The following is a 23328-nucleotide window of genomic DNA, read 5'->3' as shown; positions in this document are numbered from 1 at the left end:
AGAGACAGTCCACTGGGTTGGAAGTCGCAGAGACGCCGAGATTAGATACAACCAGCACAGCCAACAGAGAGACAGTCCACTGGGTTGGAAGTCGCTAAATGTAAGTGACTGAACATTCCAGTTAAAAGACAACAGAAATACTTGGCAATCGTGTAAATGTGTGATGTTACATAACAGTGTCTTATAGCCTATGTGTGCGGCAATGGGGGTGTTCTAGTGGGCCTGCACCTGCGCCCCGGACACCAGAATGAGGCTGCAGGTGCACAGTTATCCACACGCACAGCAGCTCAAAACCTCACGCTGGAAGCAGGCTACGAAATAAGACGTAGAATGCAAAACACACATAAATTAAGATGTTTGAAGAGACACAGAAATGTCATTTGTGCCTATACAGTATGATTCCTTATCTCTATAACAATAAATTTATAGAAACTTTTGGGACTTTCCTACAAGTTACCCAGAGCCCTGCTGCCCTAAGCAAGGACACCAGACTCCTGGCCCCTAGCCCCTTTCCTGAGTCGTGTGCAATGAAAGCAAGGCCCAGGAGGGCTCCCAGCAGAGCAGGATAACCGACAACGAGGGGCCCAGACTAGCGTCGGCTCTACTAGGAGAGTGGTGCCCCAGCCCGGCCCAGCTTAGGAGCCTCTACTCACCATCCCTAACTCACCATCACCACCAGAAACTCATGTCCCTGCAACTGTGTATGCGGCCTGAGTGGGTCCGCCCCACCTGAGTGCTGCTCCCAAAGTGAGGACACCACAGGCCAGCGGGTGCCTGGGCACAAGGCAGGCATCAATCCCTCCTATTCTGCAAAATGCAATCATTTTCATTTTCACCTGAATTTTGTGTTCTATTTCTCTTTTAAAAAATTATAACAATAAAGGCAAAATGAAATATAAGACCCATATTTCAAGCCTCCTTTGAACAGCAGAACTCTTCTTACTGAAAGATCCAGTCCACACAGAATGGGTTGCAGCACCCCACTTTGTTGGCCCTACTCCACAGGCAGGTGGAGGTTGGGGGGCAGCACTGCCCCACGAAGTTAACCTGCCGCTGTAGTCACACACCTGTCAGGTGACCAAGGTGGGCCCATGCGATGCTTGACACCAGGCTGACAGAGCAGACTCCCAAGTCCCTCGTTGCCTGCTCCCCCTGTCCATTGGGTGACATTACTTCCACTGACCCCCTATGACATCAGAACTCGTACCTGTCCTGCAATCACAGACAACACAAGCCCCGTTCCAGCATGTCCAGTCTCTGCTGACCCCCAAGGCACTTCACAGGCTCAGGGAGGCCATCTCTCACTCTTCTTGGCTCTCTGTGGGATGTCCATGCCCCTGGTGCACTGCTAATTGTCCCTGATTGGAGAAGTCCCTTGAGTATTTCAACCCAAGCCACACCGCACACCACGCCTAACCCTGGTGTTCCAGACTCAATAGCTGAGGAGATTCCTGCCCCTCCCGGTCAGGGACCTCATGGGATCACTTGCCCATCCTGATCTGGTGGGTGCATCACAGATGCAGAGTCTGGGGCAGAGGTGTAAGGAGCCTGCCCTGCTGGCCTGGGAAGGGCTGGCCCCTCACACGAGTGACCTGGTAAACGATAGGAATGTATTTCTCACAGGTCTGGGTGTTGGAAGTCCCAGATTAAGGCACTGGTAGATGTGGGCTCTGGTGCAGACACACGTACTAGAGCAAAGACAGCACGTGCTGTGTCCCCACGTGTGTCCCCTGGGCTGGCTGGTATCTTCTCATGATGAGTCTCACTGACCCCATCACGAATGCCACCCCGTGACCTCACAGCCCCCTCCTAACACCATCACACTGGGGGAGAGGGTTTCTGCACAAGAGCTGGGGCACAGACACTCAGACCACAGCAGTCTGGGCTGTGAGGATGGTGCTGCTAGGCTGACTTCCCTGCTTGGTGACAGCAGATCGTGAGCCATGTGCCCAGAGAGTGCTCCTGGAGAATAAGACAAACTGTGACACACAGGCCGGTTATGAGGGTCTAGGCCCAGGAAATCGAGTGGAGAGGCCGTGTGGGAGGACAGCAGCTGGGCGGGGAGACACGGGCGTGGCCCCCTCCAGGATGGGTCATCATCTTCACAGGGCTCATAGCAGAGGCCTCTAAATTGTGAAAGTCTCAGAAATGCCCAAAGAAAAGGTTGAAAAGAAACATTATTATTGAAAACATCAGAAGAAATTTAAGACATAAAAAACAGCCCAGGAACCTGCAGTCAGATTGATTCCTGGATCTGCCCACTTTGTGTCTTTTTCTAGTTCCTGCAGTCCACTTGGACACCACGAGCCTGGAGCAGATTGTCTGCGTGGAGATTGAGTCGTTCTAAGAGTTCTTACGACTCCTCATCCATATTTTATAAGACTTCGTGCACTTAAAGAATGATCAACTGGAATTTAATTGGGTTAGACATTATCACTTTAAATTTTAAATAACTGCATAAAAATGAAATTTAAAATCTCCTTGCGTCTAATAAATTAGTACCTTAATACTGATAATAGCCTCTGAGGACTTGAGTGCAGTTTTGCATGACTAAAGTAGAGCTGCCTGGGGGCCAGGCTTGGCACCCACAGGGCCTGGGCCTCTCCCCCTGGCAAGCTCCAGCCCGAGAGAATATGCTGAGTGGTCACTCAGGTCTGGGGCAGAAAAGGGGCTGTCTCCACCTGCTCAAAGGGAGGTCATTCCCAGATCACGCCACCCCCCAGTAAGGGGTGACCCAGTGCTTGGGGACTGTGCTAGGCAGAACCCAGATGCTCCCACAGAGAAGGAGAGCCTCCCTGGAGGTCAGCCACTGCCAGGGACTCTTCTGCACCCATCTGCTTTGCAGAGGACACCATCCCCCATAGTCCGGCTATGGTCCCCTCACCTAGGGGTGGAAAATTCCACCGGAGGTCTTCTTGTGGGCTGCACCTGTGCTATGACAGCTGCCCGAGTCAAGAGAGCCCCTGCACTTGTGCTACAACAGCTGTAGTCCATGTGGCCCCAGCCTTGAAACCACAAACACATCAGGGCACCAGCAGCTTGAGGGCCTTGAGACACGGGCCCAGGGGCCATGCTGTGCCATCACCCTTGTTGGGCAGGCAGATCACAAGCCCGGAGGCAGAGCCCGCAGGCCTGTCTAGGGAGCGAGCTGTCAGGGCAATGGAGCCTCCTGCACCACTGTCCCTGAGGTCATACCAGGGCCCAGGGGCAGACTTTAGCAAAAGTTTTCTGGCTGGCAGAGGAATGGCAGAGGGAGGATGCTGCCCTCAGTCCACTGCCCGGCCTGGTCTGCCCCTTCCTGTCAGTATCCCAGTGACTTCTGTGTTCTCCAAGCCTCATCTGAGGCCATCCTGGACCTGCTGCAGGTGGTCTGGGAGCTGAATCAGGCCCTGCCCTTAGATCCCAGCATCCTTGGAGCAACTAAACCATGTTTAGGTTTCCTAATGTTTATTACAATGACATTAATATCCATTTCCAATAAAGCTCTCAGGCAGGAGACAGATGTTTTCACTGTTAGACTTAAAGGGATGGAGGGACCACACACGGCATGCGGTCAGGGATAGAGGGACCACACACAGCATGCGGTCAGGGGTGGTAGCATGCAGTCGGGGGTGGAAGGACCACACGCACCCTGTGGTCAGGGGATGGAGGAACCACACACAGCATGGGGTCAGGGGATGGAGGGACCACACACAACATGCAGTGGGGGGATGGGGGGACCACACACAGCATGTGGTCAGGGGTGGAGGGACCACACACAGTCAGCAGTGGAGGGACCACACACAGCATGTGGTCAGGGGCGGAGGGACCACACACAGCACACGGTCATTCATTTTTGGACTTCCTCATTTTTGATATGAAATGAGACGACTGAAGGGGAGGTTCACAGGCCTCATGGAGGGGGGACACAGGGTAGCCAGAGGACAGGCCACAGGTGCAGCTCACTTGGCTTCAGCCACTCCACTTTGGGGTCCAGTTCTGTGACTCCTCCCTCAGGCCACACCCCAAGGGTCAGGCCAGGAATGCCTTAGACTGGACACCCAAGTGATAGCAGCCCCAGCCACTAACATGAGTCTGGCTCCCTCTCCTGCACCTGCCCTCTGGTGCCTCCAACTCCGTGGTATCCCCAGGCTCTGTTCTGGAAGCTTGTCATCCCCATGGGCATAGGGGCCCCGAGGCCAAGGTCAGCCCTGGCACCAAGGTGGGTGCCTCTGCCACACACTTCTGCAGCCACAGGGAAGGGAGCACCATCCTGGTGGCAGTCAGGCCAGGTGGGACCCTCTGACCTCCCATCTTAAACCCATCCACCATTCCCACCCTTCCACGTGCCAGGTCACCTACAGCTGGTGATGGACGCAGACCAGTGGTGTGACAACTACAGTCTGGCCAGGCCTATTTCCAGAATCTGGGAGAACACGGCCTTGTCATCACAGGCTATACGCTGTGCCCAGCCAATGCACACCCTCTGGACCTGTCCTGTGTGTCCTCCCAGCTGGGTTGCACTGGGAGCCAGTGAGCAACTGGCTTTAAGGGCAGGGGCCATCTGCAGGCATCTGCCTCATGAGATGTTGAAAGCCTGCAGACACCTGCCAGAGCAGACAGGTGTTGCAAGGTGATGATACTACAGGTGGGCATGGATAAAACTGTCTATTTTTTGTCAAGCCCTTGGTCAATTTGCATAAACCAGCTACTTTTGACGAGTAACACATTCCTCTTCATCAAGTCATGTAGTGGCTCTTTACTTAGGTCTTCAACAACACCAAAGGAAAGTTGGTCCCACAGTTTGTGGGCGGGGTCAGGTCCCCCCACTGGGCCTGTGCACCAAGACTGTCCCGACAGATGGCTAAGGGCTCCTTGCTGGGCTCCCAGAACTGCACACCTGGACAGAAGCTTCACCTGTCTTCTCAGTTGAAAACTAGTCTAGGAGTGTGGCCTCCCAGGCTGGCTGGCAGGCAGGGCTGGGCACACAGCCCACCCCAGGGAGTGTAAGATTTTTCCAACTGTCCCTCCTCTCCCTGTGGTACAATTAATTACTCGGCTCCCTGTGAAGCACTGAGAGCCCTGGCACACACCAGACACCTCCTCTCTGAGAGCCCTGACACTCACTGGACACCCCCTCTTACCTCCGAAGGCAGGCAGACCTAAACTGGGACCCAGTTTCTGCTTTCAAGTGCTCACATTTTTTTAAAAATTTATTAGATCATAATTGTGTCCATTAATTCTATCATAGGATACAGTGTGTTGCTTCCATATACAGTTTGAAAAACTCTCATCCAACTGGCTAACATAGCCATTGTGTCTTTCTCATAATTGTTATGTTAAGACATTTATATTCGACCTTTAGACAAAAATCACACGTACCCTAATAGGATAAATCATAGGCGTGAGTGCTCACATTTTAATAGCTTTTCATTTTCTCCCATCTGGCCATTGAAGTTATTTGCATTTTTATGTCTCAAGATTAACTGGTAAATGGCAATTAACTTGTTAACTTTCTTAGGCAAATTACCCAAGTTTCTGGGTTTATTCGGGAATTTTTTCACAGGGGGAAAATCTCTACATCCTTTCTAGCTCCACACTTGAGGACAGCACTCTCTGTCCACACCTCCCCGGCTGGAGCCCTTACAAGACCCCAAGTAGTCTCACCTGGCCCGAGGCAGGCCTTGGCCACATCCAGGCAGCTCCAGCCTCCTGCCCAATTGCCCACCTTGCCTCCAGCAGTGACCCCACAATTCTTAGACCACTGGAGAAAGTGTAGTGAGAAAGGTTACATCAAAAGTGAGGGGTGGCCCCCGTAACTAAGTGGGTGGGTCGCAGCCACATACACCAAGGCTGGTGGGTTCAAACCTGGCCTGGGCCAGTTAAAACAATGACAAATGCAACAACAACAAAAAAATAAAATAAAAAATAACTGGGCATTGTGGTGGGTGTCTGTAGTCCTAGCTACTTGGGAGGCTGAGGCAAGCAAGTCACTTAAGTCCAAGAGTTTGAGGTTGCTGTGAGCTGTGATGCCTCAGTACTCTACTTACTGAGTGCAAAATAGTGAGACTCTATCTCAAAAAAAAAAAAAAAAGGGAGAACTGTGAACCTCGCTGTCCTACGAGGGTGTGGAGTGTCCTCCAAATTCATGTCTGCAAAGAACCTCAGAATGTGACTTTGGAAATCAGGTCTCTGTGAGATTAGCTAAGATGAGGTCATGCTGTACTAGGGTGGGCACCGAATCCAAAGGCTGGTGTCTGTTGGGCCATGTGAAGGCCGTGTAGAGACTGAGGCAGAGATCTGAAGCAACACAGCCACAGCCAAGCACAGCCATGGACGGCCACAGAAGGTCAAAGGGAGCCACACCTGCTAGAAGCTGGCAGAGCCCCAGAACAACTTCTAGGGGCCTCCTGAGCCCACAGTGTCTGGGGAAATGACACGTGTCACTGCTTAGCAGCTCAGAACCTGCCCTCTCTGCCTTGGGGACACAGGGGGAGGACATTGACACTCTACAGGGCCAAGGGCCAGGATGTCTGGTGCCCTTGACAGAGAACCATTGGGGTAAGTGGCTTAGAGAGCTGACTGCTGCCCCATCATCTACTTCAGAGCCTGCACCCAAGACAGGGACCAAAGACCAAGAGATACCACAGTTCAAGGTTTTGTAAACAGTAAGGAGGCTGAGATGCTTCACTTCATGGGTGATGCTGGATTCCTCCTGAGATTCACAGTCCTTTACATAGGTAAGAATATTACTTCCCCATGTAAACTTTTATATGGGAAAAGGTTTAACACATTTATTGTAATAACATTAAGAAACACAGGAAGGAATCCCCCAAATTCCACATCAAGCACAGCCCTGCCCACATCGGGTAAGTTCTATGTAAGTGCCCCTGCCACTCGCTGAGGGCTGTGCTCGGGGCCACCAGCCCATCCACTGACACTCTCAAGACGACGACTCTGACGCAGCTGTGCTCAGGGCTCTTGGCATCCAGCATGGAAGATGGCGTGGGCTGCTGCTCTGACAGCTTCATATGATGATGTGTTCTTTTGTCTAGAAATCGAAAGTTTCCTTTTCTCTAGACCAGTGGTTTTCAACCTTCCTAATGCCACAACCCTTTAATACAGTGTCTGCAGGTCATGACCCACAGGTTGAGAACTGCTGTTCTAGACTCTAAAGTTTGGAGCTTAATCCTTTTTTTCTTTTAACCAAAACACACCCAGTTGTGTCTTTTCTCACCCATTTGCTGGGTACTTCCTGTGCCCTGTGATCTCTGGGGTTTTCTTCAGCTCAGGAAATTTCTATCATTTGCTTAATTCCTGCCTCCACTGTCCCTGTCTCATGACTTCTGCCTTCTGGAAGCACCACTTGCCCACTCACTGGGCTCCTGGATCCTTCAAGAAAACCTCCCATCCCTTCCCTCATGACTCCGTTTATTTTCGTGTCAGTCTACATTATAATCCTTATTCCTTTAAATAATGCAGATCGCCTTTAATTTGGCCAGTATGTGACTTTCAATACCTTCAAACAGATACTTCACACTCTTGAGTGAAGGCCCTACATGTGAACATGGTTTTAAGCTAGGAGAGTCTTGTGTACCGGTAAGAGCTGGGCAAGCACAGCCAGTAGGGACAGCCATCACTGCACCTGCTGGGTGCCCTAGGTGGTGCAAACTCAGCAGACACCCCTCTCCTGAGTGACAGCTGCTGCATGGCCCCAAGGTGAGAGGTGACCCTAGGGCAGCCCACGTGGTCAGCATGCAGGGAACAGCACACACACATGTCACACTGCAGGGGACAGACGCGGCTCCAAGTCTCACGTCTAAGGGAATATTCACCTTCAGACGCTCATTCTACAAAATAAAGAAACATACCAACATCAGCCTTCACAGCACCTCCCTTTATTCAACACCAGGACATGCTGGTCCAGAACGGGTGGTCCAGAAACTGTTTCAGGCTGCCGTCCCCAGGCACATGCGGAGGCCTGTGAGCGCAACTCACTCTAGTGATGGTGCTGTTTGAACTGGAGTCCACAATACCCACATGTCCCAGTTTTTGTTTCTTTGTCCTGAAAAAAGTCAAAAGGAATGATCTCATATATCCATAGTCTACTATAAATCTCACAGAGACAGTTCACATGGAGAAAGTAGGCATAAAACTTGAAGTACCTGTCAGCGAGAACACTGCCACCACAGACACACACCGTCACCTAAGCTAATGACGCGTCTGCCTCCACCCCAACCCGTACAGCCTGTGGGACAGAAGCCCCAGCCACAGGCTCCTGCCTGGGTCTCACATCCTGGCCACAGGCCCGGTAAGAACACCCAGAACAGCAGGTGCCCCACTGAGCGCCTGCTGCTGCCCCTACCCCCACCCTCCACACACACGACCTCAGGGCTCCGGCTTGGTCCCCTGCACTCTCTTCTCCATGGCCTGTGACATTTACCAACAGGTAGGTAAGATTATATAGGCACTACTGTAAGATAAATTGTGCCCCCCCCCCAGTCACGTGTTAGCATCCTAAGCCGCAAAAGTGACTATATTTGAAGACAGAACCTGTAAAGAGGTGACTGAGGAAAAATGAGGTCACAGGGGGCATCCTAACGCAATCTCACTGAGCGGGGACGAGGACACGGGTACAGAGCATGGCCTGTGGGGAGACAGGGGGAGGTGTGGGCCACACACCAGGGGAGGCCTTGGCACAACCAGCCCTGCCCATACCTGGAGCTCAGACGTCCAGCCCTCAAGACTAGAGAGAATAAATGCCTATTTAAGCTGCGAGGTCTGGGGGAGTCTATGGCAGCCGGAGTTAAATGAGTTTGGTTCAGAGGAACGTGTGCGCCTACAGGAGTGAGAAGGGTGAAGGAGCGACAGAGCCCGTCCAGCTCAGCATGTACCCATGTTCACAGACGACAAATGTCTCTGAAGAGGCTGTTACCCCAGGTCCCGCAACCTGGCTGAGCTGAGGGGCTGTGCCAACAGTGTGCACACTGGGCAGAGAGGGCAGGGGACCAAATGAGCCCAGAGGACAGGCAGGCCACACGCCATGTGCACGCCCAGCAGCTACCCACCAAGTTTATGTACACCTTGGGGTGGCCCAGGGCACCCCCGCCGCCATCACACGATATCACCCGGCTCTCCACTTCACTCACGGGTTGCTCTGCTATCAAATCAATGGCAAAGTTTTCATTCACCTGGAACAAAAAGAAAAGAAAAACTGACTCAAATATGAAAACTGCTAACTTCACATAATACCTGCAGAAGACCCCCAGACCCACTACTGTCATCCCAGCCCTAGTTGTAAACTTTCCCTTAAGTATCATCATCAAAGGGTGTCAAATACAGAGTTTCATCTTAAGCAGGTACACACACACATGTTTAGTTTTCACTTGGATAGAAGTCCAAACTTACAAGAAGGGAACAAGACCCAGAACATGCACAGCAACCCCCACCACCACCGTCCAGTCCTCCGACTGGGAGCAGCCTTGTCCGGCGTGTCATCTCCTGAGCTCCTGTCCTATCTGTCCCTCTCTCTGCTGCACAGCACCCCACCGTCCTCCAACTGGGAGCAGCCTTGTCTGGCCTGCCGTCTCCTGCGCTACTGTCCCATCTGTCCCTCTTTCCGCATACACATCCCACAGGTTTTTCCCTCATTTGCTCCCGCGTGTACCTTGTAAGAACATTACTTCACGTGACCTGGGCGTGGCTACCAAGCTTGGGAAATGTAGCACAGAGGTGTCAGATTCACCTTCCCACTGCCCCTGGGTCAGAGGGCAGCTGCCGACTCTCCCTAAGTGTACTCTCCTGTCTGCGGCCTGTGTTCCGAATTCCTCACCCGTTACATCTTCCACCAATTCTTTTGAGTTAGTTTTATCATTGACTCTCAGGGGGTTTTATATATATATCATTTTACCTCCAAATAGATACTATTTCACTACTTTTTTCTAATTCTTCTGCCTATAATTCAGTAAGCAGTACTACAGATGTGGGCATCTATGCCTTCCTCTGACTGCAGGGAAAGTCTTTAGTCATTTTTTGGTATAATGTAGGTTTTAAAACTGTCCAAACACACGTTACCATGTCAAGAAAGTATCTAGGAAGTATCTATCAATTCCTATTTTCTCAAGGGTTTCTATTTAGAAATGGGTATTAAATTTTGTGAAACCTTTTCAGCATTTATGAAGATAATCGTATGACTTTCCACCCCAGTCTACCTCATCTATTAAGGAGTATCATATTTCCTGGTATAAACTCTCACCGTGGTACCGGGGTGATCTCCGACATCTTACACAGGATTTTTGCATCAACATACAGAATATCATTTCTCTGTGTTTATTAGATGTAAGTGCCATCTTTACTTCTGTGTCACAGAAAGAATCTCATGAGTTTTCCTTCTTGTTCTACATTCTGACAAAGGTCATGGAGCACCAGGGTCACCTCAGACCTACAGGCCTGGTGGAGTGTCCCTGGGAAGCCACCTGGACCGTGTGTCCCCTGAGGTCACCCCTTGGTCACGCTCCCCACTTCCCCCAGTGGACATGCTCCCCAGTGGACACTGGGCTGCGTTAGCCTTCTACCTTTACTGGGATCAATTTTGGTGAACTGTATTCTCCTAAGAACTGTCCACTTCATTAAATGTTCCAATTTATTTGCACACAAGTGTGCGATGTAAACACGTGTCGACACTGGAATGTCCTCCCCACCAGTGACTGCTCCCCTGATCACTGTGTGTTATCTGTATATCCCACCTTTTTAGTCATGTGGCTTAATAATCAACAATTTGTGGTTTATTTTCTCACAAAACCAGGACTTTGACTTCTTAATTCATCTACCTATATTTTCTACTTAATTAACTCTGCTTTTATCATCCCTTCTTATGTTTTGATTTACCTCATTATTTTTTCTAACCTGAGGACTTGGAAACTTACCCGGCTATAACATCTGGTGTCTGTCGGGAGTCAGCTTCCTGATGAGGCCATCTGCCCTCTGCGACCTCACTCAGGCCCTGCCCAGGTGGCACACCCCATGCTGCGGTCAGGTGTCCCTTCCTGAGCTTACTCCCACCTTCCTGCACACACTACTCTCTGCACCCCAAACACTGCTGTGTTGCAGGCACACAGGTGCTCACAGCTGCTACCCGTTCATGGCAAGTGTGGCTGGAGCACCCTTGGTCTGCTGAACGGTTCTCTGGCCCAAACATTCTTTCGTGGAGCACCCTGACCATATGACTCCTTGTTTTCATTTGCTGGAAACTCAGGCTTATCTCTCCAACACAACACAAAGGTACCCCGACAGGAATAGGCTGAACAGGCCAGGACAGAAACCACCATGGAGCACAATGCAGCTCCAAGGGGAAGAGGTCTCCGAGCCCTGTCCAGAGGGCAGGACACTCCGCCCAGGGATACTGCCCTTAGCACAGGACACTCCACCCAGAGACACTGCACTTAGGGCATGACATGCTGCCCAGGGGCACAGCTCGTATAGCACAGGACACGCCGCCCAAGGACACAGCACTTAAAGCAGAACAGGCCACCCAGAGACACTGCACTTAGGGCAGGACCTGCCACCCAGGGACACAGCACTTAGCATAGGACACACCACCCAGGGACACAGCGCGTATAGCACAGGACACGCCGCCCAGGGACACAGCGCGTACAGCACAGGACACGCCACCCAGGGACACAGTGCTTAGGACAGGACACGTTGCCCAGTTCGCATAGCACAGGAAGACCCAGTCACCCACGCAGGAGGAGGAGGGAGGCGTTCCAAGGGTTACTTAAACAAAGCCAGATGCACAGTCTTTTAGAAAGTTACCAGGGTGAGGTGGGAAGGAGCAGTGAGGGAGGGGGGAAGTCAGACTCTGACGTTTTATAAACCGGACTTTGAAACCATGCTTACATTTTCTGAGTTATAAAACTGAAAAATTTTAAGAAATAAACAAAAAGCCTTAAGCTATTGCAAGTAACTTTAAAATAGACAGCAGCAACACCTCCAAAAGGACACTCCTCATGAACACGGCCACTTCCAGAGTGAAATGAGCTGTTCTTGAAAAACCAGGACTTGCAGTGTGGGGACAAGGAGACAGGCGAGATCGACCAGTGAAGTGACGGTCTCATAATGCTGAATTCAACCTGGAGGGAGCAGCACGCACTCATGGAGTGTCTCATTTTCACACAGTCCCTTCCTGCTCTGCCCACGGAGAGGATGAGTAACAGTGACCAACCCCACAACGGTGAGCGCCCTGTGGCCACCCTTCGAACCGACAGGGCTGGGCTCTCTCAAGATAGGATTCCAGGTGCAGGGCAGGAAATGTCCCCCACAGACTTGCAGGGTGACAGAGGCAAGGAAGTGTGAAAGGCAAGTAAGTTCATGTCAGGGGATCAGTCACTGGGGGAACTTCCCACGGGACAACATGGGACATGGGGAACTGCAAGGTCAACAGGGTCATACTACAAAGAACAGCAGCATGACAGAGACTTGAGCCCAGAACTCACAGACATACATTAGAGACTCCGAAGGGCATGGTAGCTCACGCCTGTAATCCCAACACTCTGGAGACTGAGGCAGGAGGACTGCTGGAGGCCAAGAGTTTGAGACCAGCCTGAGCAAGAATAAGACCCCAACCTCTATAAAAAACAGAAAAATTGGCTCAGCGCCTGTGGCTCAAGTGGCTAAGGCGCCAGCCACATACATCTAAGGTGGCAGGTTCAAATCCACACCAGGTCCACCAAACAATGATGGCTACAACCAAAAAATAGCCACGCGTTGTGGCAGGCACCTGTGGTTCCAGTTGCTTGGGAGGCAGAGGCAGGAGACTCGCTTGAGCCCAGGAGTTGGAGGTTGCTGTGAGCTGTGATGGCACAGCACTCTAGCCAGAACAGCTTGAGGCTTTGTCTCAAAAAAAAAAAAAAAAAAACAGAAAAATTATCCAGGCATGGTGGCTGGCACCTGTAGTCCTAGCTACTCAGGAGGCTAAGGCAAGAAGGTCACTTGATCCCAGGAGTTTCAGGTTGCTATGAGTTATGACGCCATGGTACTTTAGACCAGACCAAGGAAAAAAAAAAAACCTTATCAATTCCCCTAGAGGTGAATGGTCTTATGTGGCCCCCAAGCTCAGTTTGAAAGATGGGCCTTCAAGAGGTGAGCAGGTCACTGTCTCAGGAGAGCTGCTGGTAAAGGGTGAGTTCCGTCCCCCTCTGCTCCTGCCCTCAGCTTTCTGCAGGCGGATGACACTGCAGGAAGACCCTGGCCAGAGGGAGGCCCCTGACCTTGGAAACATAAGAAATGAATCACTGTTCCTTACAATTACCAGTGTTGGGCATTCTGTTATAACAGAAGCACAAACAAACAGAGATATCACTCATTACCTTAAAGTCTGATAAATAAGGTGAAGAATCGAGTATATCTTCTGATTTTCCTACAGAAACTTTACCTCAGGGTAACTAAGGTCTCTTTTTATGCAAATATTCAAGTTAATAAAATAACAGAATATCATTGCTTATAACCCCTTATGTAAACCGCCAGTGTCTCTAATCACAACCAGAGTCAACCACCTGCCACACGCATCTGGACATCAGCAGCACTGTCCATACAGCAGACTCAGCACACTCTGCTGGGCCATGACGAGCCTCACTTGCCCAACAGGTGGCCGTGACGCCCGGCTCACCTGACAACAGGCAGGCACAGCAGACACATCCAACCACACGAAGGGAAGAGGCAACAAACCAGCTGAGGACAACTGGATGTGACCTGGGTTCTTTAACAAGTAAATTCTAAAAAGGAAAAAAAGAAACAGGGAAAGGAGTTGGGAGGAACCATTAGGAACCTACAGACGTAAGAGACCCTCAACAGTGGCGCACAGGGAACTTAAGTGAACACCACGTAAAGCTGGAACTTTTTTTTACAATTTCACACAGTCAAAAATATTTAGCATCACCTACATGTTTAAAGGAATCACTGATTTTTCAGGTGTAATAATGATGCTGCTGTCACATTAGTATCTTTGAAGGTACAACTGACCCATTAACGTTTGGGCTGGAGACCCTGCCACTGGCACAGGTAAGAATCCATCCGTGACTCTGAACTCTCCAAAACACAACCACTAACAGCCCACGGCTGACCAGGGAGGCTTACTGATGACACAAAAGTTGATTAGCTCAGCGTTATAGGCACTGATTATACATGGCATTCTTACAGTAAAATAAGCTAGAGAAAAGAAAATGCTACGAGAAAATCATGAGGAGAAACAGATTTACTATAAAGGGAACATCACAAAGGTCCTCGCTCCGTGTCCCCCACGGGGTGGGGGCAGGGGCACTTGCTGTCTCAGGGTGGCAGAGGCTGCAGCAGCTCCCCACAAGTGGACCTGCACAGTTCAGGCCCATGCTGTCCAAGGGTCAACTTACACACCAATAAATTCAGAAGATTCAATGGCATGGTATCAAAAAACTGCTCCAAGATTACCCGGGGCCGGTGGGGCCAGGGTGTTGGCAGAGCTGAAGCTAGATTTGCCATCATGAGGATCAGCTGGGTTACAAGTACTGAGTGTTTGGACCCACGGGAAGAGGGAGTTATGCCCTTCCCTCTACTTCATAAAGCTTATTTTTTTAATGTGATTAAACATCCTGGCTTGGCAAACAAAGTATTTTATGATGCCTAAGCTAGCAAACTGTGCAGGGGGCAGCACCCATGTCTGCAAGTGCAGGGGAGGCCCCATCTCCACACCCTGTGTGCCCAAAGCCCAGTAATGGGCACTCACTCCCACAATCCCCCCACCCGACGTCTTCCTTTCTGAAGTCACCTGCTGGCTCGCAGCCACCCACTGCACACATGCCTGGCCTTAGCAGCAAAGGCCTGTGTCCAACACTGGCTCTCAGGCACAACCCCCCTGGGGCACACCCTTGACCTCACCAGAGTGGAAAACGGCAGCGAGACACACAACCACCTCCCACTTCTGGGGACCAGAGGCCCAATCCCCAGCCACGAAGCCACAGGGAATCCGGAGGGCAGAGCTTTTCCCTCATGGATCGCTCTTGCAGACACAGACATTTCAGAAAGGTTTATTTGTAAGTGGCTCTGTCAGAGATTACCATTTTATAAAGCTTTCCCCTAAGATCTACTTCCAGGACACAGCAGGAGGTCAGTGGAAAATGAAGCCACATCACACCACCACTAGCGGCAGGTCCCCAGGCTCTTCTACAATTGTGAAACACAGAGCTGTAGCTGACAGCCCAGCTGCCCCTGAGGTAGCACCTTACAGCAGCTGTGGAGCTAGGGATGGTCTGTCACTCTGCTGCTGGCGAGGCAGCTAACCATACAAATGAAGCCTTATGGTGTAAATAAGACGGTGTCTGCCTAGGAGACAACGTGTCATGCAGGCCGCACTAACAAACTGCCAGGCCCCAAATCACGGCAGCCAGAACCCGGCCACCTCCCCGCAGGAAGGGCAGCTGACGCCTTGACACTGGTGACTGACTGACACAGGTGCCCTCCAATCACTTACCGTGCACAGCTCCAGGGCGACCCTGCTGCCCATCACCGATGTCTAGTCCAGGACTCATCACACAGAACACAAAGAGCCACACAGGACACAGCCCACCCTGTGCTCCAGCCCACCCTGTGCTGCCGCTTCCTCCCGGGGAGGGGCTGGGGAGGGAGAAGCACAGCTGGATTTGACTAGAAGTTAGGGGCAGAAGAGCCGACACAGGACCTAGGACTCTGCAAATGACACACAGGCCACGCAAAGACTCTCCAAGTGGCACACAGGACACACAAGACTCTGCAATTGACACACAGGACACATAGGACTCTGAAAGTGGCACATAGGACACGCAGGATGCAGGACTCTACATGTGACACACAAGACACATGGGACAAAGGACCCTCCAAGTGGCACACAGGATACACGGGACGCAGGACCCTCCAAGTGACACAAAGAACACACAGGACTGTCTAAGCGCGAGCGTGGCCCTCACGCTGGCCATCTTACTCCTGTGATCCGGACTCTCACACATCCCCAATGTACAAACAGGACACCACCTTTCCAACTGCCCTCCTAAATGACCGAGTGGTTTGGGCACAAACACAATTTGATTTAATTCATTTGTCAGTGACCGTTCTCTTTATAACTCACACATTTTGGGGACTGACAGTTCCCATGAAAAGTTCGTTTCTTTATGTCAAACTGAGATTAAGTCTCTTAGATTAAGTCTCTTAAAGAAAAAACATAAAATTCTGTGATATATCAAAACCAGTGCAAAAAGGAAATGACAACCCAGTTAAGTACCCCACATTCTGTAAAAGTCACCCTATTAATGGAACTTTTTAAGTTCAAAATAAAGGCTCAGCTCAATTATAAGAACATCAAGTACTTTTAACATTAATGACAGACATCTGCTGACAGATCCCGGGAGTGAGTCCTCAGCCAGGTGACAACCAACGTGCTCCACCAGCCTCTGCGCCCGCAGTCTGAGCGGCTCTACCACCTGTGCGGTCTGCCTGATCGCCTCCTCGGAGAAGCAAGAACGAGCAAGCACCGGCCACCAGGGCCTCTGAAAAGAACCTCTGGTCAATTCTCCACAAGGGCCCGAAGCTGCTCCCCTCCTCGATTTTCTTATTGTACTGAAATCCACATATATAAAATTTACCATAGTAACCACTGCTAAGAGCACAGACCAGTGGCCTCACATAGTCACACTGCTGTGCAGAAACCTCCTCCACCTCTGGACAGTCACCACCCCAGCTGAAGCTCCATCCCCATGAAATGCTAACTCCCCTCCCTCAACAGACCCCCAGAGCCATCGCCTTTCTGTCTCTATGAATTTAACTACTCTGGCACCTCATGTGAGTGGAATCATTCAGTATTTGCCCCTTTGTGACTGTCTTATCTCAGAGCATAACTCCCTCATCCAGGTTCACCCATTCTGTGTGGACAGACCACACCTCGCTCACCTACTCTCCTGTCAGAGGACCCTGGGCTGCCTCCATGTTCTGCTGCTGTGAACATGGATATACCAGTCTCCTTTTCTTCCAATTCTTCTGGGTATATACCGAAAAGTGACATTGCTGGATCAGGTAGCGTTACATTCCTCACTCCTGGAGGGATCTCGTCCTGTCTTTTTCAGTGGCTGCACCATTTTTCAGTCCCACCAGCAACACACAGGGTTCTCATTTCTCACACACTCACCAACACCTGCTTTCTTGTTTGTGGGGGGCCTAAGCCCCTGAGAACTCTTTGGCATTTTTTTTCCTGTCTCTGAGCACTACTCCCAGTTAATTATTCCCACTAACAAAATCTGTGGCACTCACATTAACGACACAACAAACCCCAGTCAGCAGACCAGCACCACGTGAGGCCTCTCCTAAGCCTGCTGCTGGGACGCACTTTAAGGCCACTACCAAAGAACAGAGAGGCCAGGCAAGTGCAGTCAGAGGGTCACAACTAAACTCACCTCTGCCAGGCCAGGGATCTAAGAAAGTTGTAAAAATGCTGAGAATGCATCTCCAACCTGTACGGATGCCCTGTCATGGGTTATGTGGGAGGGGGCGTGCGTCAACATGGCCAACGTCTGGACGTAAGGACTTGTCCTGGCTGTGTCATAACCCTGACACAGTGGGGAAGGGCAGGTCAGAGGCTGCTTAGCACATCCTAGCCTCCTGTCATTCTATGTTTCTGTTTCTTTTCAAAAACTAAAAATGAGGCCTGCCTGTCTGTGATGAGGACTGCTGCGGTCTGGCTGACACTCCCTGGTGGCCTCTCAGAAAGGCCCACTCCCAGCACCTTCCTCATCTACAGTCAGCACTGCCAGCCTGCGAGACTGAGACCTCAGCACTGATTTTTTTTTTTTTTTGAGAGTCTCATTATGTAGCCCTTAGTAGAGTGCTGTGCCATCACAGCTCACAACAACAGAATCACAGCTCACAGAATCACTTGGGGGCTTAAGCAATTCTCTTGCCTCAGCCTGCCAAGTAGTTGGGACTATGGGCACTGGCCACAACACCCACCTGGCTATTTTTTTTGTTGCAGTTACCATTGTTGTTTTAGCTGGCCCAGGCCAGGTTGGAACCTGCCAGCCTCGGTGTATGTGGCCAGCACCCTACCTACTGAGCTCCAAGTGCTGCTGAGACCTCAGCACTTAGAAAGCTCAACAGTGGGCAGCAGGGTCTGCATACAGCCAGGCAGGGCAGCTCACAGCCCATGCCAGATACACCCAGATGTGACAACTGATGCCAGCAAGTAACCAGCTCCTAGAGGCTTCACCCCGCTCCTGGGGGCATCGCCCAGCTCCCAGCGGCATCGCCCAGCTCCGGGGCGTCACTGCCATTGTTAGGTTGTCATCACTATTACTACCACTCCTCACTACATCACCCCTTCCATTTTAATTTTACATGTATGACTAAAACATAATGAAAATATTTCTATGTGAACAAGAGAGAATTAGCTGGTCACTTTCAAGTCAGTTCCAGCCCTCCAGCTCAATCATGTGGCCCCAGAGTGTGACCTGCTCCAGGACCACGGCAGGCCTGACCTCTGGCCCCTTCTGTGCAGGGTAGGAGATGGGCAGCATGCCCTTCCTGTCACAGGCCGGGGTCCAGGGACCACTCTGCAGACATAGGCAGACCACAGCAGCAGCCATGAACAGATACTTTCCCCTTTTCTGGCTCAACTACCTAGGTTCTTGCTAAGTTTCTTCTTCAGATTAAGTTCAGATTTGGTTTATTTCTTACCTTACTACTACACAAAACTACACAGACAAGAATATCAAGGAATGCCAGGAGTGTGGGGAGGGAGGAGGCACGGTGGAGCATAGAGGGTTCTCAGGGTAGGGAAACCAGTCTGCATGACCCTTCCTGCTAGACACAGGTCAGTATGCTCTGTCCAAACCCACTGACCATACAACATTGAACTTGAACTTCAATATGGACTGTGGAATGAGCCAACAACAATGTACTGATACTGCTTCATCAGCTGGGCCAAGGCAGCAGACAAAGCAAGATGTCAGTGATGGCAGAAACCATTAGGGAGAGAGGGTCTACCAGAAAGCCTGCAACCTTCAGTTTTGCTATAAAACTAAAGGTGTTCTAAAAATATAAAGTCTCTTATAACCAACGAATACTATTAAAAACAGCACTAAACACCAGATTTTTGTTACAAACATGATAAACACCAGATATTACAAACACGGCTTGTGCCTTTACATTAATACCAGGTGTTCCCTGGCACTCTGGAGCTGGATAAGGAAAAGGCACTGGAGGGGTCAAACCAGCCGAGTGCTAAGGGTCACAGCCAGGTCAGCACCCGAGAAAGACGACAGGAAAGCAGCACCATCTGCCCTCTCCTGCCTCCACCTTCACTGGCTTCAGCAACTCTGATCTGTTTGCTTTTTACGGTGTTCCCACGTTGCCCTGTACTGGACCAACTAGAGACAGTCTGTGCACAGGAAGGACGCCCCCATGCCATGAGCCCCTTGTGGTGGAACTCGAGGCTACAGGGTTGGAAAGAGCAGCACGTGGAAAAGATACCATGTTGAAAAGAACAATAATAGCTCAAAGAAGAAACAGGACAGCGTTTCTGAGAATGGAGAGGAGCAGGACTTACCACACGCTGACTCTTACTACACAATTTATGTTGTAAATCTTCACTGGAGATTTATGATTCTACAAACAATACTCCCTTGGCTTCCATCTTACAAATGAGAATCCTAAACTTCAGGGGCTATGAATCAACCTCAAGCCTGTCAGACTGCATATCCGCAGGGCTTCCACTCCACCAGAGGGGCAAACCCACTAGACACAAGCCCCTTCTACTTCTGTGATGCTGGCAGGCACCACTGCCAATCATAGCATTCTTCCCCTGAACCAGGCTCCAAAATCCTTCTCAACCCAACACCCAGTGCTGCCAAATCATCAGTCACCCGAACACAGATGTCTCTGCCACCCACTCATCAGACCACACAGCAGGGAAGCAGCTGGATTTTGAGAAAGTGAATTTATAGCGAGACAATTGTGACCCTGTGAGCTTCTCTAGAGTATCCTATAGCTCCCCAATGTCAGCAGAGAAAACAGACACTGGAAGGGATAATGTAACAAAGATCAGAGGAAAATGGACAGGGCAGCAAAGGTGTAACAAGAAGAACCAACAGGATGCCAGAATTGGGACAGAGTGGGACAGAGAATAACCGTAGGTGACCATGAAGGACATAAACAAATTCAGGGAACAAGGAGAAATAAGAATTTGGGAGCTGGTCCCAATATGCATTAGAAAGGAAGTTAGAGAAGAGAACAGGCGTATTTAGGCAGGACTCTAATCTCGACATTCTCTCCCCAGTAGCCACACTCACGGATTGTCTGATTCAATTCATCTTCATTGTAGAGTGTAGAGTAGTTAGACCCACTCAGAAAAGAATAATTCATGTGCCATTTTCAGTTTGTCAGTATAAGTCCCAGTAAAAACACAGCCTCATAGATTTTCTGAGAACTATGAAAAACACACCCTAAAACATGGTTTAAAAAGCGAGTTTTAAAAGTTGATATGATTTACCTTAATCTCAGAGTCTCAAGAGTATAAAAAGCACAAAAATGACAAAGATAAACTCCTATTTATAGATAAACCAGAACTACAACTGCAAAATATTTATTATGTATTTCAAGGGATAAAAACGAAAAATGGATACAATTAGCCTTTCTAAAAACTGTAGAACTTCAGAGTTCTAGGGTGCTCAAAATGTGGGGAGAATTTAAATCTTATACATGAATCTTTTATTTCTTGTGAGTTACATAAAAGTTCTTAAAGCTTAGCTCACTTTTACGAGATCATTTACTTACCTCTTTCTGACGACCTACAAATCTAATTTTTCTGTAGTCTTTATCATCATAAACCTAGGGGGAAGGAAAAATACCAAATATTATTTTTAGAGCTTTATTCTAAAAGTAGTCACTTAAAATCAATAAGTATTACAAAAAAAGTGTTTTTCTTAACTTTTAGGCCACCGATAATTAATCAAAACACATGAGGGTCAGTGTGTCATTAGGGACATTTTTCAGCAAGATACCAGCAGTGATAAGGGATGGTAATATCAACTCAAAGACAGAAGTCTGGGTAGCGCTGAGAGGTGGCCCGGGAAGGTAGGGCGGAAAAGAGACAAATCCTGACGGAGGCCGACCCCATCCCTGCCTTCCTTCACACACGTATTAGTATACAGATACCTCCTGCCCTAGACTACAACAGACTCCTCGGGTTGTTAAAGGTTATTATTCGACATCACGCAGTCAAAGCACTGGTGGAGCAGACGGCCGCGGGGAGCCCTCTGGGGACACCCGGCTCAGCGTCTGCCGGCCATGGCGCTGGGATCATCGCCGTCCGGACAGGCGGCATCCACGGGGTGAGCGTCTCACCGGATGAGACTGCGAGGGAGGCCCAGGCGGGCCGCGACCCGCGCAGGACGAGGCGCAGACCCAGAGGGTACCTCCAGGGTACCGGCACCTCCAGGTCGCCCCTCTCCGCGGCTCGGGTGCCAAGTCCAGACGTTACCTGGCCAGTGTGCGTGACCTTCTCCCCGGTCGGCGAGGTCCGCACCCCAAAACACCTGGCGCCCCTGGGCAGACTCTGGGCCACCGTGCCGGCCGGACCCAGCAGCCGGCAGAAGGTCGCAGCCGCCGCCATGTTGCGCGGCTGACCTTTGACCCGGCACAACGCAGCGCCTCACGCAGACGCAGGCGCGCGGCTTCCGACGGCGCCCGCGCTCTCGGGACTTATTTCGCTCTGCGCGGGGCGGGGCGGAGGGCGGGGGTGGGGGAACTGGACTGGAGTGTGCGCATGCGCAGTGTGATCGGACTGGAATGTGCAGACTCTGGCCGTAGCCGGCCGTATAGGGCTTTCTAGTGCGTGTGCGATCTTCCGCGTGTGTTTGCTGCCCTGTGATTCTTTTGTGGGAGGAAGACAGGGAGGAAGATAAACTGAGGGAGACATTGTTTATATTCTTATGGTAATCGATAATCCTGAGACGTTTAAATGTCAAATATCTATTGGGTGAAGGGGTTGATTGTTTTACAGAAGAAACTTAAGTGCACTGGATCTGTTCATTCACGTGTGGTTGAGTATTCCCCCCTCAAATGCTTCCTGCAACAGAGCAACCAGTAAAACTACAATTGCTTCTCCCCAGCGTGTAAATACAGTTTCTAAAAGGGCTCATTTTGTTCACAGCTGCCTGGTAAAATCCCAGCTGGCAATTCAGCCCAAACTGGGAACAATTCCCCGCTTGACGGTCCAGCATCGGCCTTTTCTCTGCTGTGGCTGGAGCCTGACAACTAGATGACTCCATGAACAAAACTCTAGAGATAGATGGGAAGTTGGGAAGGTGATACAGAAGAGGGATAAAGTCTACATGAAACAAGCATGCACATAAAGACCTCCTGGAAACGGAAAGATGTCTCAGCAGACCTAGTGATCAGAGCAGATTTCTCCGGGGCCCCACCCTGTGTCCACCTGGGCAGGTGCAGAAGTGGGCTCTGAGATAGCTGTGTGCAAGGAGAAACAGATGTAGCCAGGTCTGCAGCTCACTGACACGTATAAAAAAAGTAAGAGGGATGGGTTCCCTGATAGATACCTGAAATGCAAGTATAATTCAATTCATCGTAGAATCTAAGCGGTGGATATATGGGTGTTCACTGTAAAATTCTTCCTGGTTTCCCTGTATGTTTGAACTTTTCTACAACGGAGAAAGAAAAAAGGTAGTTGTAACCAATTGGGACCATTGTCTATTTCCCCATCTTTCCAACAGTCAATTATAACTAAAAGAAAACCCAAACCCCTTGCCAACTGAACAGACTGCTCTTGGTCAAGGATAGCCCAGAAAAACCTTAAAGCTGAAGTCCTGACCACAAAGGGAAGAGACCTTTTTATACCTCCTTTCTTTTGTAATTTAGACTCAACAACTGACCAGCATTAATGTTGAAATAGAGATAAGAGGTGCTTGGTTTGTTGTGGCAATAAGATACTAAATTATTAGCAGGACCTAAAGCTATGCAGGGTAAAAGTAAATTACCTGCAAGCCATCACTTTGCTTATAGTTCACCTGAGTTGCTATCTTGTGTCTTATCTTCAATAGATTCTTTAACTTAAAATGTTTTGAGCCTTTAGATAAAGCTTTAGTTCTTTAACCAATTACAATCAAAGAATCTTTAAACCATCCTGTAACCTGTATCCCTGTCCCACTTCAAGATGTCCGGCCTTTGGGGGGCAAATCAATGTGTTGATTGATGACTCTATTTGCAATTCCTACCTCTATGAAATGTCAAAAACCAAACTAAGGGACCATCTTGGGACCAACTGCTCAAGGATTCATGGGTTGGCTC

The 23328-nt window shown here is 50.0% G+C and overlaps 1 protein-coding gene across 1 annotated transcript; it reads right to left on the bottom strand.

The window, feature by feature from the left end:
* Positions 1 to 7855: 7855 nt before the first annotated feature.
* NDUFS6 (NADH:ubiquinone oxidoreductase subunit S6) lies at positions 7856 to 21665 on the bottom strand. The gene is made up of 4 exons (XM_003802018.3): positions 21506 to 21665; positions 20800 to 20853; positions 9048 to 9170; positions 7856 to 8044 (listed from the first exon to the last, which is right to left on the bottom strand). The coding sequence occupies exons 1-4, from the start codon at positions 21635 to 21637 to the stop codon at positions 7979 to 7981; spliced, it is 375 nt and encodes a 124-aa protein (XP_003802066.1). The 5' UTR covers positions 21638 to 21665; the 3' UTR covers positions 7856 to 7978.
* Between the last annotated feature and the right edge of the window lie 1663 nt (positions 21666 to 23328).

Source organism: Otolemur garnettii, unplaced genomic scaffold (genome assembly GCF_000181295.1).
Source record: "Otolemur garnettii isolate 467f Iridium unplaced genomic scaffold, OtoGar3 scaffold00226, whole genome shotgun sequence".
In the NCBI taxonomy this organism is placed as follows: Eukaryota; Metazoa; Chordata; class Mammalia; order Primates; family Galagidae; genus Otolemur; species Otolemur garnettii.
This window is presented reverse-complemented; position numbering and strand designations above follow the sequence as displayed.